At 48.2% G+C, this 17,425-nt stretch overlaps 1 protein-coding gene across 1 annotated transcript in view; it reads left to right on the top strand.

The window, feature by feature from the left end:
* The first annotated feature begins 9,529 nt into the window (after positions 1-9,529).
* Positions 9,530-17,425, top strand: part of LOC130126110 (uncharacterized) — a 96,891-nt gene continuing 88,995 nt past the window's right edge. Inside the window, 6 exon segments of the mRNA XM_056295472.1 lie at positions 9,530-9,588; positions 9,696-9,812; positions 11,105-11,353; positions 14,177-14,293; positions 14,612-14,690; positions 14,877-15,081. Coding sequence (XP_056151447.1) covers positions 9,745-9,812; positions 11,105-11,353; positions 14,177-14,293; positions 14,612-14,690; positions 14,877-15,081 — 718 coding nt within the window. The 5' untranslated portion in view covers positions 9,530-9,588; positions 9,696-9,744.

Here is a 17,425-nt window from a genome sequence, read left to right as displayed (position 1 = left end):
TCTCTCTCTCTCTCCTCCTCTCTCTCTCTCTCTCTCTCTCTCTCTCTCTCTCTCTCTCTCTCTCTCTCTCTCTCTCTCTCTCCCTCCCCTCTCTCTCTGTCCCCTCCTCTTTCTCTCTCTCTCTTTCAGTCTTTGTTAGATTTACTTTCGCTTTCACCCCTCGCGGTAGAAGTGTTTTAGCAGCAGGAGCAGTAAAAGTGGATGTATTTCACAGCAACACAACAGCGTCATAGTGGAACATTCTTGCGTGACGTGGTTTCAGTGGGTCTCTGTTGCTGCTGGCGACGCCTTCCTGCTTCATGTAGGGGACAATAAGAATAATGTAAGTGTGACTGGACTTTTCCACACTCACTCTGCTGTTTGACTCGACTCTTAATATCTGATGTTTCTGTTCAACACATTGTCAGAGTGAACAACTGTTAACACAGCCGTGTCTAAAATTTTACTGTTCACTTTTAAGGCTTTATGTGGTATTGCTGCTTTTTACAGTTGTGATTTATTGACTTGGTATGTCCCCCCTCGACCATTAAGGTCTGCAGATGGAGGCCTGCTGGTTATTTCCAGGTCTCTTGTGGCTACAAAGGGTGGTGGGGCTTTTCAATTTGGAGCCCCACCCTATGGACCTCTCTTCCTGCTGAGCTAAGATAAACCAAGTCTCTAGCTTCTTTTAAATCTCGTCTTAAAACTTTTCTTTTTTTACAAATGTTTGATATTTTTTATTTTTACCGTTTTTATGTTCACTCTTATTTGGTCTTACTCTTATTCCTGCCTTGTCTGTTTATTTTTTTGTTTTTGTGAAGCACTTTGTAACATTGTTTTAGAAAGCTACTATATAAATAAAATTATATTATTGTGGCAGGATGAGGAAAAAACACAGGAGACGAAGGCGAGTTTGCTGTTCATTCCTCAGCTCCAAAACCAAACCTGCTGCAGGAACAACCCTGCACCAGCAAGCCCGGGAACGTAAACCACGCCCCCAGCTCACAGTCCTGCTGGGTGAGAGGCATAGCCCCTAGTGTCCGCCACACCCCCCCCCCCCCCGAACACCCAGAAGGGACTCCTGGAAAGAAAATTAGGGTCTCACTGGAGGCTTAATCAGCCTGCCATAACGAAACAGTAGGTGAAACACAGTCCAAAGTCAGCTGAGAAGCAGAACGCTGAACACGTGAAGACACTGCCGGGGTCCTGGAAGGAGGACGACCCCGACGGGGAACCTGGGCCGGAAACACAACTTCGCCTGCCACCCTGTGCGCCGGTTTAAGCCTATCAAGCTCGACACGCTCCCTACGCCCACCCATACCCAGCACAAAACCCTTAGGACCCGTCTCAAGAACCCGAAATGGGCCATCGTATGGGGGTTGGAGGGGCGAGCGGTGAGCATCATGCCGTACAAAAACAAAACGAGCCGACATGAGCTCCGCAGGCACGAACGACCGCGGAAAACAGTGGTGAACGGGGCCTGGAACCCGAGTGCTGTCGGACAAAAAAGGATAAACTGCCGGACAGGGTCGAGGAGCGGAATTCCCAGGCAAAAATTCCCCAGGGACGCGGAGCGGCTGACCGAGCACCAGCTCAGCTAGCGAAGCGTCGAGGTCCTCCTTAGGAGCCGAACGCAACCCGAGCAAAACCCAAGGTAAACGATCCACCCAGTTACCATCCGAGAGCGCAGCGCTGCCTTGAGCAACCGGTGAAAACGTTCACACAAGCCGTTAGCCTGAGGGTGGTACGCGGTAGTGCGGTGTACCTGCACACCCAAGGATCGCGCAAGTGCCGACCAGAGCTCTGACACGAACTGGGGGCCCCTGTCTGAGGTGATATCTGACGGAGTGCCGAAACGGGCCACCCAGGAGGAAAGAAAAGTGTGTGCAACATCTGAGGATGTTGCGGAGGACAGAGGGACAGCCTCTGGCCACCTGGTGGTCCGATCCACCATTGTGAGCAGGTGCGTAAAACCCTGTGAAGAAGGTAGAGGGCCCACCAGGTCCACATGCACGTGGTCGAAACGTCTGGCCGGGATCGGAAACGGTTCGAGGGGCGGCTTAGTGTGCTGGTGGACCTTAGCGCGCTGGCACGCTACACATGCAGCTGCCCACCCCTTGACGTCCTTGCGGAGGCCAGGCCAGACGAACTTGGAACCGACCAACTTCACTGACGCCCGAACTCCAGGGTGCGAGAGGGAGCGAATCGAATCGAAAACTCGACGGCGCCAGGCCACTGGAACAACGGGGCGGGGACGGCCGGTGGAGACATCGCAGAGGAGGGGAGGACTGCCTTCCTGCATCACAGCGTCCTCCAGCTTGAGGCCGGTACGCGTTGACCTAAGGGCGTCCGGGTCGCTGGGCTGGTCGGCAGCCATAGCGGAGAAATCCACACCGAGGTACACAGGACACACAAGCACACGCGACAGACAATCAGCAACAGGGTTGGACTTCCCGGCCACATGCTGAATGTTCGTTGTGAACTCGGAGATTGCCGCTAGGTGGCGCTGCTGACGAGCAGACCACGGCTCAGTCACCTTGGACATGGCGAAAGTCAGCGGTTTATGATCCACATAAGCCGTGAATGGGCGACCCTCCAGCAGGAAGCGGAAATGCCGGGTTGCAAGGTGCAGTGCCAGCAAGTCCCGGTCAAAAACGCTGTACTTGCGCTCGCTATCTCGCAGTTTGCGGCTAAAAAATGCGAGTGGCTGCCACGCATTCGCCACACGCTCTTCAACCACAGCCCCCACGCCTATGTCAGACGCATCGGTTGTTAAAGCTATGGACGCCGTGGGTGTGGGATGGGCGAGGAGGGCAGCGTTAGCCAGGGCGCACTTAGCTCCATCAAAGGCCTGGACCCGTTCGGGTCCAGGCCTTTGAGCAGGGCATGATTTACCATGCCCAAGAATTCCTGCAATGCCTTAGCAGAGACTGGGCGGGGAAATTCCGCCACCGCTTGCACCTTAGAAGGCAACGGGACCGCGCCTTGCGGCGAAATGCGGTGACCCAAGAAGTCAATCACCGGCAGTCCAGACTGACACTTGGCCGGGTTGACTATCAGGCCGTGTTCGTCCAGACGACGGAAAACCTGTTTCAGGTGCGCCAGGTGCTCTTCAGCTGACGGACTGGCCACTAATATGTCGTCGAGATAAACGAACACGAAAGCAAGGTCACGCAACACCTAGTCCCATCAGCCTCTGAAAGGTTTGCGCTGCCCCCTTCAAGCCAAAAGGCATGCGCATGAACTCAAAAAGCCCAAATGGGGTGATCACTGCGGTCTTGGGCACGTCCTATGCGCGCACGGGAACCTGATGATAGCCGCGCACCAGGTCCACCTTAGAGAAGATAGTGGTACCTGCCTTGGGCACCATGTGAAGCGGCGAGGCCCATGGGCTGTTGGAACCCCTCACTATACCCAGACGCTCCATGATGGCGAACTACTCCTTGGCTGTAGCCAATTTCACCGCGTCGAGGCGCCGCGCGCGCGCAAAAACTGGCGGTCCCAGAGTGGGAATGAAATGTTCTACCCCGTCCGTGTTCAGTAACCGCGGTGGAAAAGGCAGGTGTAGTCACCGATGGAAAATCCTCCAGCAAACGCTGAAAAACATGCCCTAATGCTAAAAAGTTAGCGTGTGTTAACGGCCCGGCTCCCCCTGTCTCGCACGGAACAGTGGCGAAAGACACAGCATCAATTAAACGGCGGTTTGCAACATCAACCAGCAGACCATTAGCACACAGAACATCCGCGCCGATAATCGGAACCGTAATGGCGGCGACTACAAAGTCCCACTCAAAATGGCGCCCGTGGAAGCAAACAGTCACCAACCTTGTGCCAAACGTCGCAATGGACGAACCGTTAGCTGCACTTAACTGTGGGCCGCCGCCTTCGGCCGACCTGTCTGTCTTAGCAGGAGGGAGTAGGCTCTTTTGCGAGCCTGAGTCCACCAGAAACCGTCTTCCTGACATCGTGTCCTTAATGAAGAGCAGCTCACTACGTCCGCCAGCGCCCACAGCTGCTGCTGAGCGCTGCCCGGGAGTTTCCCGCCGCCTCCAACGTGCACGGAGGGACGCAGCGCCTCGCCTTGCCGCCGAACCGCTGGTGGAAGAAACAGAGACCTCTCCCGCGCCGTCTCCGGGCAGTTACTCCAGCCACCACTACCGGGTCCGCATCCTCCAACGCCGGCTGCAGAGGCTCAGATGCCACACTCCGCACAGAGAACCGTCTGGTAGCCAGCAGGACCCGATCGGCCTCCTCAGCCAAACCTCGGCAGTCACCAGCGGCCAGACACGGGGAGTTAGCCAAAGCCGCGCGCACAGGAGACGGAAGCTGGCGCAGGAAAACGTGCGGGAAAAGGAATCGGCCTTCGTCCGAGCCTAGCAGCGACAGCATATTGTCCATGAGATCCACAGCCGTCCCGTCGCCCAAACCGGATAGGGAAAGGATTCTATCTGCCCTCTCTGCGGCAGATAGGCTGTACCTCCGGAGCAGAAGATGTTTGAGGGTCACGTATTTATCGTGTTGCGGAGGGGCGCGCAACAGCTGCATGGCCCGGCGTGTGGACTGCTGGTCCAGCGCAGCGACGACCAAATAATACCTGGAGTCGTCCGCGGAGATTCCACGCAGGTGGAACAGCGCCTCGACATGCTGGAACCACGGAGCCGGGTCGCTCTGCCAGAACTCTGGGAGCTTCACAGCCGCAGCGAGAACGGCCGGCTGTGAGAGTTGGGGCGGCGTGGCCGAACTGGATTCACACTCATCTTCTGCTCCAAACATGTTAAATTCGGGGTCACCAATGTGGCAGGATGAGGAAAAAACACAGGAGACGAAGACGAGTTTGCTGTTTATTCCTCAGCTCCAAAACCAAACTACAGCAGGAACAACCCTGCACCAGCAAGCCCGGGAACGTAAACCACGCCCCCAGCTCACAGTCCTTCTGGGTGAGAGGCATAGCCCCTAGTGTCCGCCACATTATTATTATTATTATTATTAATCAGGCAAATAATTGATGAAACCACAGGAAACCATTTACCAAACCAGATGTGTCAATACAGAAACATGAGAGTTTACCATTTCTCTGGTTTCCCCTCAGTAATATTTTATTATTTGTGATGTTCTGGAGCTGTGATTTTGTGTCATGTCAGACAGATTTTCACAACATTGACTTTCTACCTCAGCTGCTGAGTTTTGAATTGATAAAAGTTTCTCCACCTCAGTGTCATTTCTGAGTTTTGAAGCTTTTCTTCAGTCCACTGCCCAAGATGCGATCCTTATCTTCTGTCTAGTGGCCGCAGATAAACTAAACCACCTGATATGTGGTTTGTCTGGCACAGACGAGACCTGACCACTGGTTAGACTGGTTAGACTGGTCTGATGTCATTCTGACGTTTCTAGACGTTGATACTGAAGTTAGGAAGATGTGGTCAAATGTCCACAGACATCCAGGACCGACCAAAGAGAACAAGAAGCATCTTCTCTCTGTGTTTCCTCTACGGATGAAGATAGAAGTCTTATGGATCTCAAATGAAGACCAGAGGCCAGCGCAGCGAAACCCAAAGGCAGACGGACACAGAGTCCTGAGAAACCCGAAGGCGATTTTAATGCAGGATAAAACAAACAAACTGCCCAAAATAATAACAGGGGAGTGGATCTGAGGTGGGGGGCTGCATGGTGCGGATAGCGGGTCTGTTTGTGAGATGTGTGCTATACTACGTGTGTGTAATGAAAGCTGGTGTCTAACTTGCAACATCTGTCCTACGTGTAATAATGGAGAGATGTTTGGCGGGGTGTTGAGACGATGTGCGCGCGCCTGGCTACCAAAGTCCAAATCCGTTGAGCGAGGGGTTGTCCGAGGAAGTCCGAGTCCGTGATCCAGGAAGTCAAATCCGAAGGCAGGGGTCCAGGAAGAGAGACGCGGAGGGAGGGGTCCAGGGAGAGAGGCGCGGCGGAGGGAGGGGTCCAGGGGGAGAGGCGCGGAGGCAGTGGTCCAGGGAGAGAGACGCGGAGGGAGGAGTCCAGGGGGAGAGACGCGGAGGGAGGGGTCCAGGGAGAGAGACACAGAGGGAGATCGCTGGAGGGGGTCCGGGGAGACGTGATGGTCGCTGGGGACGATGGGCGAGGGAGACGCGGGGAGCGTGGAAGTTGCGGAGGGAAACAAAGACAGCGAGAGGAAAAACAGGAACACGGGAGTTAAACACTGAGAAACAAAACAGCAGCGTGGGAACAGACACAGAAGAGGGTGCCCAGGAGTCACTGGAACAGGCTTGTCAGAGCTTCACCGCAGGGCTCAGTACGTCCAAGTCCAGAGAGGCGGTCCGGGAGGCTTCTGGTAGAGGCTGCCTGACTGCCGCAGGTGCGCCTGATGGATGGTGGCCAACACCTGGTGCAGCGCAGTGCTCGTCCCCTCAGAGCGCGAACCGAGCTCCCGGATGTTCCCGGCGCGTCCGAGCTGGAGGAGTGGCGGGAACGTGCCGGGGAGGCAGCTCGGGGCGGTGAAACCACAACAAGAAGGTCTGTTTGACTTGATGTGGACCTGTCACGTATCAGGAAAGAACCCAAAAGCAGACGGGACAACCAGGTAAGGGAAGAATCAAGTCTTTATTGAAGTGGCCGATCTCAGGGGTAGAGCAGGAGTTGGCTCAGTGGCAGGTAGACCTAGCAGGCAGAAGTCCATGAAAGGCGACGTTCCAGCGCAGACTGGTCCACAGTGGAGGCCTTTTAAGGGTGAGGGCTATTGCTTGATGGCCAGCTGGCGTGCCGGGGTGAAGGAGGGGTCAGCAGGTGTCAGCTGGTGTAGCAGGTGTCAGGGGCGATCGCTTTGATGTCAAGGGCGAGAGGCTGTGACAGGACCTGAGTTCACCAGGTGTGTCGCAGGTGTCTGCCTGGGAGAGCTAGCTTTGGATCGGCTGAGGGAGCCTGGTCTGCTTCGTACGATGGATCCAGGGACCACGGCCCCTGCCTGGAGCTGCGCCCGGGGAGGAAACACCGAGAGCGGTCGGACAGGACGCGGAAGCGGGGCATGCTAAGCTAACTGCTAGCCCATGTGTAACCCTGTTGAAATGTATTCATTATTATAAGATATCATTTTGAATAAATAATTTCATAGTTTAATAAATAGAATTTACGGTCAAATTGTTAAGATTCATTGACCAACAAGGAAGGTATGATTTTGCTCACTGAGAGAAATGCATGTTGGGTAATGTTCATGTTTTACTGAATACAGCATCTAAAAATGTTAAATATTTGTTGTGTAATAATATATGTGAAAATGCTTTAAAAATGCCCGTAAGAATAGGAAGAAAGAGGTACACAAATGTTTTGTGAAGTTAGTTTTTTTTCAAACTCTGGTGAATGAGCCAATCACATTGGAGGTCAAAGGGCGAGGGAGGGGGTTGAGAGTGAGCGACGAAGGAGTAAGAGGGAAGTAGCGTGTTGTCTGCTGAAAAGAAAAAAACGAAATGTTATGTTAAGGTGTGCACCATTTTTAGTGAAAGTGTTAACCCGGACTCTTATACTAAACTTTAATGGTGATATTTCTGTCCGTTTTGAATGAACTACTCAGCACAAGAAGACCGAAAGAAGTTAAGTTAGCTGCTGACTTAGTGGCTAGTGCTTTTGCATAGACTTCGCTAACAAGCTAGCGACCAGCGACCTCGACTAGCAAAGCCTGTGTGGAACTGCGACGCGGACGACGAACAAAGACCCCGACGGAGCCGGATAGCGTTGCCGAGTGGTGGACTTTGCCGAGATCGTCACCATCGTGAATCTTCTTGTCATATCTGCTCCTGCTGCCGCCGCCTTGGACCTTGTGTATTGGAGGCTACATTCCATTGAGGAAAGGTACCGTTCTTTTGTTTTGGCCTGCGTGGGGAAGCAGCCATTTTGTTTTTGCCTGCGTGGGGAAGCAGCCATTTTGTTTTTGCCTGCGTGGGGAAGCAGCCATTTTGTTTTTGCCTGCGAGGTGAAGCAGCCATTTGGTTTAAGGCTACAACGTTCACAAGCTACACTCAGGCCTGCATCATTTGAACTGGGTATTTGAAAGTAGGCCAGGTTATTGCCGGCTATTTTCTTTTTCTTGGGCCCTTATGTTTCGATGTGTATGTGTATGCATTTGACCGGGAGATTTCAAAAGATATTTGAAAACGAAGCATTTACATACTGAACAATATTTTCTAAGTAAATATTTTAAACTTCTCATAACACAGTGGTGTTGAATGATTACTTTTGATATTTTAAGGTAATTAAGAAAAAGAGTATTGCATATAGCCTACTAAGTAGTGATTACACACACACAAGTTAAACACTGATATGTTTATTCGTGAAACCCCACTTATTTGATGAGAGGTTTTAAAGAACACAGGATAGCCACCTCTCACTATAGCCAAACCCGCTAGAGAGGCGCTACACGTGCATACCACAGTCATCCTGGCTGCAATTCGTTCTGTGGACAGAGGAATCTTGTGGACTGCGTTGCACTGAGTGGACTGTGTTGTTAACTGTTTGTTGTTTTTTTGCTTTGTTCTCTGTTTTGTGTGTTTTTGGTGGTGTTGTTTTTGGGAAATTCTGGATGTGTGTTTCTTGTGTTGCACTTCTGTGGGCTGGGAGAAAATGAATTGTCATTTCTTTGTGTATGTAAGTACATGTAAGAAATGACAATAAATTGTTCCTGATTCCTGAGAGGATGCAGATTTCATTGTGCGATGCTTAAATGCTTTGTTATGCTGGCTACCAGTAACAACTCACAGACGGTCATGCGTTTGTGTTCTTTGTGTTTATTTCAGAAACTATAGAGATATGCTCCGTTATGCTGTACCGTTTGTACTGCTGGAACTATTACCACTCTGCAAGTAAAGGACTTAACTCAAACTGACGATTCTGTGCTCTCTGACCTGAGCCCTCTAGTGGTCAATCATCCAACCAACCAGTTTCAGGGGTCCAATACCCAACATTATGTGTTGCTTTCAGATGTGAATATTCATTGGAATTCATTGTATGAGGATTTCCAGCATTTCTGTCTGACTTTGGTGTTGGGATGAACATTTCATGAGAATGTTTTGTGTTTTCCTTTCAGTGGTATCCAGACAGAACCAACAGCAGCCAACAGGTTATAGTGTGTTGTCTCTCCTCGTTCTGCTGGTGAGTTAAGCAGGAAGTCTCACAACTGCTCTGACAGCTTGGATAAGTTTGACTGAAGTACATTTTATCTACTGTTCATCTACTGAGTGTAGAAAACACTACCGCCTTCCAACACTGAGATCCACCCCCTTTAACACAACCACCTGTTAAACAGTCCAGGTCTCGATGGACCACAAGGCTTCAAATCCTTCTTTCTGGATGTTTCTGGTCAGTCTGTTAGATGCAGACAGCAGGGGGTTCTAGTATTTTATACAATGTGTGTATGTGACATGTTACTAATGATGACAAGCCTACAAATAACTGATCCTCTGATGAAAAGCTTATGGAAATAATGTGTCCAGCTAACACAGCATGTTGTGTGTGTTTGTGTGAAGGTGTACACTCTGCTATGAATCTGTCTGAGGGGAGAGAGGAGGGAGGTTCTACCTCCAAAACCACTCTGTCTGGGGAACATGACAGCCAGACCAAAGCTAAGAGGTAAGATGAGGATCTCTAACTGGTCTATGGCTGGTCTCCATCTCAGAGCTCAGCATTGATATCATCATGACATCATCAGTCAAAGGTCTGTTTGTGTTGTGTTGAAGTCCAGTCCATCTGGAGAGACCAGTCTCCCCTGTACCCAGCTGTGTGTCCATGAAGAATGGCTGGTCTATGGATCCACCTCTTACATTCAGAGATGGACACCCCTCTACTGAACAGAGGTGAGGTCTAAGGTCACATCTATAGTGACCATCAGTGAAAACCAAAGTTCTTGTTCCTCTCTTGCATTGGAGGGGTAGTACTGTTCTCTTCACGTATCCAATAACAATGCCCAACTGAGATGTTCTCTTTGGGTTTGTGTCCCATTCATCACAGTGTGATGATTATTGACAATATTTATTGTGCTGATATGGTAAATTGGTGAAGGCAAGGTGATCCAAAATATTTCAAATGACTTTTGTCTTTGTTCCAATATTAAATTGTCTTCTTTATGGTAAGAACTGGGTTTTCCTGATACCTATGAGCATTTACAATACTACTTCCTTTAACCTGTTTCCTTAAAACAGCTGCCTATCACCTCAACCATCACACTGCCAAAATAAATATTGTCCTATTTACATTCTTTTATTTACACATGATGTGAAGGGCTCCTATAACAGACACAAAATAGAAATATGGTAGAGTCCGTTTTTTCCAAGTCGACTAGTCGGGAGGTTGTCTGAGTGAATAGTCGACTAGTTGGTCTCAAGGAAGCTCTATTAATTAGGCTCTACTTTTCCTGGACCCACTTACTTCAATGAAGACCTATGATTGTTATTCAGGCCTTCACACATTCACAATGAAGAGATGCTGCATGTATACACATTGTTCTATCAGTCATGTGTTTTATTTGCACCATAACTTCATGTGGACCATAATGTGTCCCTACCAGTAACACGCTGCTTACTAACAACCAGCGATTCCCTCTCAGAAAAGTCATTTGCCAAACTGACATAGCACTAATCTACATCTATCTGGCTCATCTATTTAATCACTTTAAGAGATTAAGAAAATCTAATCAGCTCCATCGGGAACATCATTATAAAAGATCCACAATCTACTTATTTACTTTATCTTACTCACTTATTTGATTTTATTTATGTTGTTATTTTATTAGTATTAGTATTATCATGTTTTTATCAATTTTACTGTTCTTTGTTTAGTTTTGTCCTTTTGAACTATGTAATCTGGTTTATTTGTCTAGCTTTTATTCAAGTGTATATATGTTCCTTATTGTCAGGTTGTGTCAGATTGTTGTGTGTTGTTATGGGCTTGTCAGTCATGTGTGAAGCACTTTGAACTGCACTAACCTGTATGAAAGATGGGATTCAAATAAAGTTTGATGGACTGACACAAGATAAAAACCTCACATCTAAACATACAAAAGCTGACACAGTAGTCGACTGTTCTGACCCATACCTACTTAATACATCTTCAGAACAAGACTTATTAAATAGTCTTCCTCTGTTTCTAGCAGGACCCATCAGGAGAGACCAGGCTCTAGTCTGCAGCCCTCCCCGGCTCTGAAGAGGGGGCGGAGCAGCGACCGGGACGACTCGGAAGAGGGGGGGCCAAGTACAATTCGGAGACAAAAGGGGGGAAATGAAAAAAGAGAAAAGGAGAGACCAGACCCCCCTGTACCCAGCTGTGTGTCCATGAAGAGTGACTGGTCTATGGATCTACCTTATACATTCAGATATGGACGCCCCTCTACTGAACAGAGGTGAGGTCTATGGTCACATCTGTAGTGACCATCAGTTAAAACCAAAGTTCTTGTTCCTCTCTTGCATTGGAGGGGCAGTACTGTTCTCTTCACGTGTCCAATAACAATGTCCAACAGAGATGTTCTCTTTGGGTGTGTGTCCCATTCATCACAGCGTGATGATTATTGACAATATTTACTGTGCTGATGTGGTGAATTGGTGAAGGCAAGGTGATCCAAAATATTTCAAATGACTTTTGTCTTTGTTCCAATATTAAATTGTCTTCTTTATGGTAAGAACTGGGGGGTAAACTGATGTAAACTGATGATCCGCTGCAGACCATAGGTCAGTACCAGTCAGTCCGACACCAGGCTTAGTGTCGTTAATGTTCGTTGTTCAAAAGCCTGGTTGCTTGGTGGAAAAAGCTGTTCCGGGTTCTACTGGTCCGGTCTTTGAGGCTGCGGTACCGCTTGCCTGACGGTAGCAGCTGGAACAGTCCATAGTTGGGGTTGCTGGGATGTTTGATGATTGTGCAGGCTTTGCTGACACAGCGTCTGTTATATATGTCCTGGATGGAGGGAAACCCACATCCTCTGAAGTCCTGGGCCGTCCCACAACCCTCTGCAGGGTTTTGTGGTTGTGGGCAGGACAGTTCCCATGCCAGGCGGTGATGCATCCAGTCAGGACGCTCTCCTTATGGCAAGATTTGTGTTTTCCTGATACCTATGAGCATTTACAATACTTCCTTTAACCCAGCGTTTCTCAAAGTGTGTGGCGCCCCCCTGGGGGACACATGGGTATGACAGGGGTCACATGTGTGACTGGTGGGGAATGTAGACTGGAACTACTGTTTTGACGTCAGAATCTTTTTCACGGTGGAACAATCAACAAAACCTGCTTTCATGAGACAGAGTCTGTAGGTTCTCAGAATGGAGAGACATTTGACAGGGACGAAAAGAAAGACAGGAGATGCTTCCGAGACAAACAAGACAAAGTGCTTCACTGACGGTAATCAACCAAAAACCAAGTTAAGACAATGTGACGAAGCCTGTCTTGCTCCTGGGTTCACAGTGAATGTGGTGGCAGATGAGGAGAGACCAGTGTGTATTTTATGTGTGAAAACTCTGGCAGCTGGTAGTGTGAGACCAAACACATGAAGAAGACACTTAGAGACATTACACCCCGGTCATGTCAACAAGCCACTGGAGTTCTGTCAGAGAAGACTTGGTGCATACCGTCAGCAGGAGCATGGCTTTGTAAGTCCTGCATCAGTGAACAACAAAGCACTAATGGCGTCACACAAAGTCACATACACAACTGCCCAGTGCAAGAAACCACACACAATAGCAGAGGAGCTCATACTTCCCGTGGCTTTAGATATGGCGTCAACTATGTTTGATGAGACAAGCGCCGCAAAACTGAAGGCTGTCCCTCTGTCCAATGGCACAGTTGCAAGACGTATATGCGACCTTTCAAATGACCTTGAAGAACAGCTCACTGAAAAACTGAAAGACAAACGTTTCACCTTGCTAGTGGACGAGGCTACTGACAGCAGTAAAGACTGCTTGTTTATTGCTCGTGTTGGCTTTGTCACGTCAGAGCCACTGTGTGAGGACTTGCTGTGCTGCAGGTACGTCCCAAGTACAGGACGGCTGATGAGCTGTTCAGGCTTCTGGACTGGTACCTGACAGAACCTGGGCTGAAATGGGAGAACTGTGCGGGCGTTTGCACGGATGGTGCACAGACCACGGCAGGGAAAACGAAGGGACTGCAGCCACTAATCAAGAGGGTCTCGCCAAACGCACAATGGACGCACTGTGTCATACACAGAGCAGCGCTAGCATCAAGACTGATTAGCCCGGACCTAAACCAGCTTTTGACCCATGTTGTTATGTGGTCAGCGTCATCAAAACAAGACCCCTGAGAGCACGGCTGTTCTCTGCACTTTGTGGGGAGATGGGAGCTGAACATTCAGCTGTGGTGTTTCACAGCGACGCTAGGTGGCTCTCGCGAGGTGAAGTGTTGTCGGGAGTCTTTCAGCTCAGAGAGGAAATGCGGGTGTTTCTGGAGGAGGAGGGTATGCATGGAGTTGCAAACAAGTTTAGTGAAGAACAATTTCTGATGAACCTGTCCTATCTCAGCGATATACTTGAAAGCTGAATGAATTAAATCTTCAGCTTCAAGGCCGAGACAAGCACCTTCCTCACCTGGCGGACAAGATCAGTGCGTTCACTCGAACAACCATAATGTGTCCCTACCAGTAACACGCTGCTTACTAACAACCAGCGATTCCCTCTCAGAAAAGTCCTTTGCCAAACTGACGTAGCACTAATCTACATATAGCTGGCTCATCTATTTAATTACTTTAACACATTAAGAAAAGCTAGTCAGATCCATCGGGAACATCATTATAAAAGATCCACAATCTACTTATTTACTTTATCTTACTCACTTATTAGATTGTATTTATGTTGTTATTTTATTATTATTAATATTATCATGTTTTTATCAATTGTACTTGTCTTTGTTTAGTTTTGTCCTTTTAATCTATGTTATCTGGTTTATTTGTCTAGCTTTTATTCAAGTGTATATATGTTCATTATTGTCAGGTTGTGTCAGATTGTTGTGTGTTGTTATGGGCTTGTCAGTCATGTGTGAAACACTTTGAACTGCACTAACCTGTATGAAAGATGGGATTCAAATAAAGTTTGATGGACTGACACAAGATAAAAACCTCACATCTAAACATACAAAAGCTGACACAGTAGTCGACTGTTCTGACCCATACCTACTTAATACATCTTCAGAACAAGACTTATTAAATAGTCTTCCTCTGTTTCTAGCAGGACCCATCAGGAGAGACCAGACCCCCCTGCACCCAGCTGTGTGTCCATGAAGAGTGACCACTCTATAGGACGAATTATTGATTTCAAAGATGGACACCCCTCTACTGAACAGAGGTCAGAATTGAACAGCTGATATGAACAGATGGTTTGGTTGTTATCAGACTCTACTGAACAGACAGAGGTAGTAACAAGTCATGACACATGGAATTGGTCTGAACCTTCTGCTGGTTCAGTTTCTTCTCTCAGAACATCTCATCTAATAACCACATCAGTATTTACAGTGGTGTTCACCTTGTGTTTCTGCCTGCATCCATCACTACACAACACCTGTAACCTCCTGTGTGTGTGTGTGTGTGTGTGTGTGTGTGTGTGTGTGTGTGTGTGTGTGTGGGTGTGTGTCTAGAGACCTAACATGTCATGTGTTCTCCACAGAGACCACCAGGAGAGGTCAGAGGTTCTCAGTGGTCAGTCTGTCCAGGAGCATCAAACAGACCTGGACTCCATATTTATGGTGTGTAAATGTACATGAACAGCTTTTACTTCACCTACAGATGAAATGAAAAACATCATTCTGGTCATGATGGTCTTCATGCTCCACTGTTCACACCAGTGGTTTTTAATCAGTGACAGATGGGCTTGATGTTTTGTTCCATGACTTTAACATGAAACTTTAATTCACATACTGACTCATTTCCAGCTGCTTGAGGAGAACATTGTCACTTTTGTGAAGAAGGAGCTGAAGAGGTTCCAGAAGGTTCTGAGTTCAGATTACCCAGAGTGCTTAGGGAGACAGAGGGAAGAGGAGGAGCAGAGCAGCAGTACCAGAGAGGCACTTTTGAAGATCACCCAGCACTTCCTGAGGAGTATGAAGCAGGAGGAGCTGGCTGCCCGTCTGGAGAGCAGTAAGAGACTCTTTATTCCAAAGCCTCAACACCATGTAAAGCAGGGGTCCCAACCTGTTCTGGCTCGTCACCCCACTTTGAAGTCACTAACCTCCACTGACCCCAGACACTCTACAATTACACCAGAATTAATTTGCTGCAAGAAAATGTTCATTTTAGACCACATGTAGGCTCTACCCATGACAACTCTGTATATTTATTAGGTGTTTTATGTTTTATGATTGGTGTCTCTTTTTTGTTATTAAGTTTTTTATGAGTCATCTACTTTTTCCCACACACAATACAAACACAATATACAAATAAGGGAAAAAAACCATACGAAAATTACACACACACACACACACACACACACATACTCAGACTGCTCAGAGCCCCCTCCCACAGGACCCATGGTTGGTGTCGCTCAGATATTTAATGGGGCAGTTGAGCTTGCACATCTCGCTGCAGCCTTTCAAAGTTGGGTGGTGTAGTAGACAGAGTGCATCTCATCTCTGCAGCTACATCCACTCACCAACACTGCTTTGACTTCATGCACACAAGAGCACTAAATCCACTTCACACAAGTATGTCTTTCCTTCTTCTTCTTCTTCTTCTTCTTCTTCTTCTTCTTCTTCTTCTTCTTCTTTTCTTTTGTAATTCCCCCTTCCTTTCTGGTCTTCCTCCCACCTTGTCTGCCATATCTCCATTCCTTTCCTCTTAATCTCTGCTTTTCCTTCTCCTTTTCCAAGTGGAACTCACACCGGTATTTGTTTTTGCAATATGTGTTCCCAAAAGGAGCCAACAGATTTAAAGCACACTGTGAGATCTCTGGGTACTCTTCTGTTGCTCCAAACCAGAATTCCTCCATCGCCACTCGTGAATGCGGTCCCTGTTGTGTTCTGTCACAGCTCAGTTCAATCAGCTGTTCAGTAGCGGTGGCAGGTGGGTCCACCGAGCCTGCAGCACAGTGGAATGGGTCCCTCACCCAGTCAAACTTGGACATATCCAAGTCTGGAAAGTAAGTGGGAAAGTGCTCTTGTAGGCGTTTCAGGGGCTGGCACATCATCTTTGCGGAGCACTGGTCATCGATGCCGTGTCTGTTAGAAACTTGCTCAGCTGGGGGAAAGGGGTGACGTTTGCTTTTGGAAGGCTTTCTCTCCAGAATGTGAGTTTCCTCCTGAATCCATCAGCACGGTCACTCATCTGCACGATATTCTTGTTTTTCCCTGCATGCTTATCTTCAGTTCATTAAGTTTTCCAGAGATATCCGTTACATACGCAAGAGGAGCATTTTTTGCTGGTCACACAGAAAGTCGACAAAATCTGTTTGGTTTTTTTTCACATCAATGAAAAACACCAACAGTTCATTTCTCAACTTAAAAATGGCTCCAGCACCCTCCCTCTCCACAACCACCCTGCCTCTGTGTGAAAGAGCAAGTTGTCGTGTTCAGAGCCCACATCACCACATAGTTTAGCAAGTAGACCTGCACGCAGTGGATGTGGTTTGATGTGGTTCACCATGGCTTCAACCTGCTGCAGAATGTCTGTGATGGGCACACTCAGTTCCTTAGATGCCAGTCGCTCACGATGAATCATGCAGTGATTCCACACGACAGAGGGCGCCAGTTCCACGATTAACGTACGTAGGCCTGCTCGCCGCCCCGCCATAGACGGAGCCCCATCTGTACAAAGCCCTACCATACGCTCCCATGGAATGTTGTTGTCTCCATATAGTTGTGGAGACATGGTACATTGCCTTGGCAGTCTCTTGTTCAGGAAGAGGGAGACGGTACAAAATACCCTGGTGAATAGCATTCTCCTGCATATAATGAACAAATGTCAAAGCCTGGGCATTTCTCCCTTCTGTGCTGACATCCGTTTGTAGAACATAGGCTGGGGAATTTCGTAGTCGGTCTGTTAGTGTGCTCTCTTGGTCACTAGCGATGGCATCTATCCTTCTTTTCACTGTGTTATCAGACGATGGTATTGTCTTCAGTTTTTGCACTTCTCCCTCCCCACACATCGTTTTTACCATTTCAATGGCAGCTGGCAATATCAAAGTCTCAGCGATGGTATGTGGCTTCATAGCCTTTGCAACAAGACACTCGTCCACCTCAAAAGATGCTTTCAAGGCTCACTCACTGACAGTCGTTGTCTTTCTGAAGTACACTCGCTGCTTATTCAGCTCGGCATATTTCTTTTCAAAGAAAGGTTTTGGTTTGCCTACATATTCTTTACGCTGTGTCTCAAAATGTCTCTTGAGCTTGTTGGGTTTCATGCTGTCCATAGACAGGACGTTACCACACAGCAGACATGCGGCCTTTCCTCGTTGTGTTCAGTTATGCTAGTAAATCCAAACTGAAGG

The sequence above is a fragment of the Lampris incognitus genome, chromosome 16 (assembly GCF_029633865.1).
Source record: "Lampris incognitus isolate fLamInc1 chromosome 16, fLamInc1.hap2, whole genome shotgun sequence".
Classification (NCBI taxonomy): Eukaryota; Metazoa; Chordata; class Actinopteri; order Lampriformes; family Lampridae; genus Lampris; species Lampris incognitus.
This window is presented reverse-complemented; position numbering and strand designations above follow the sequence as displayed.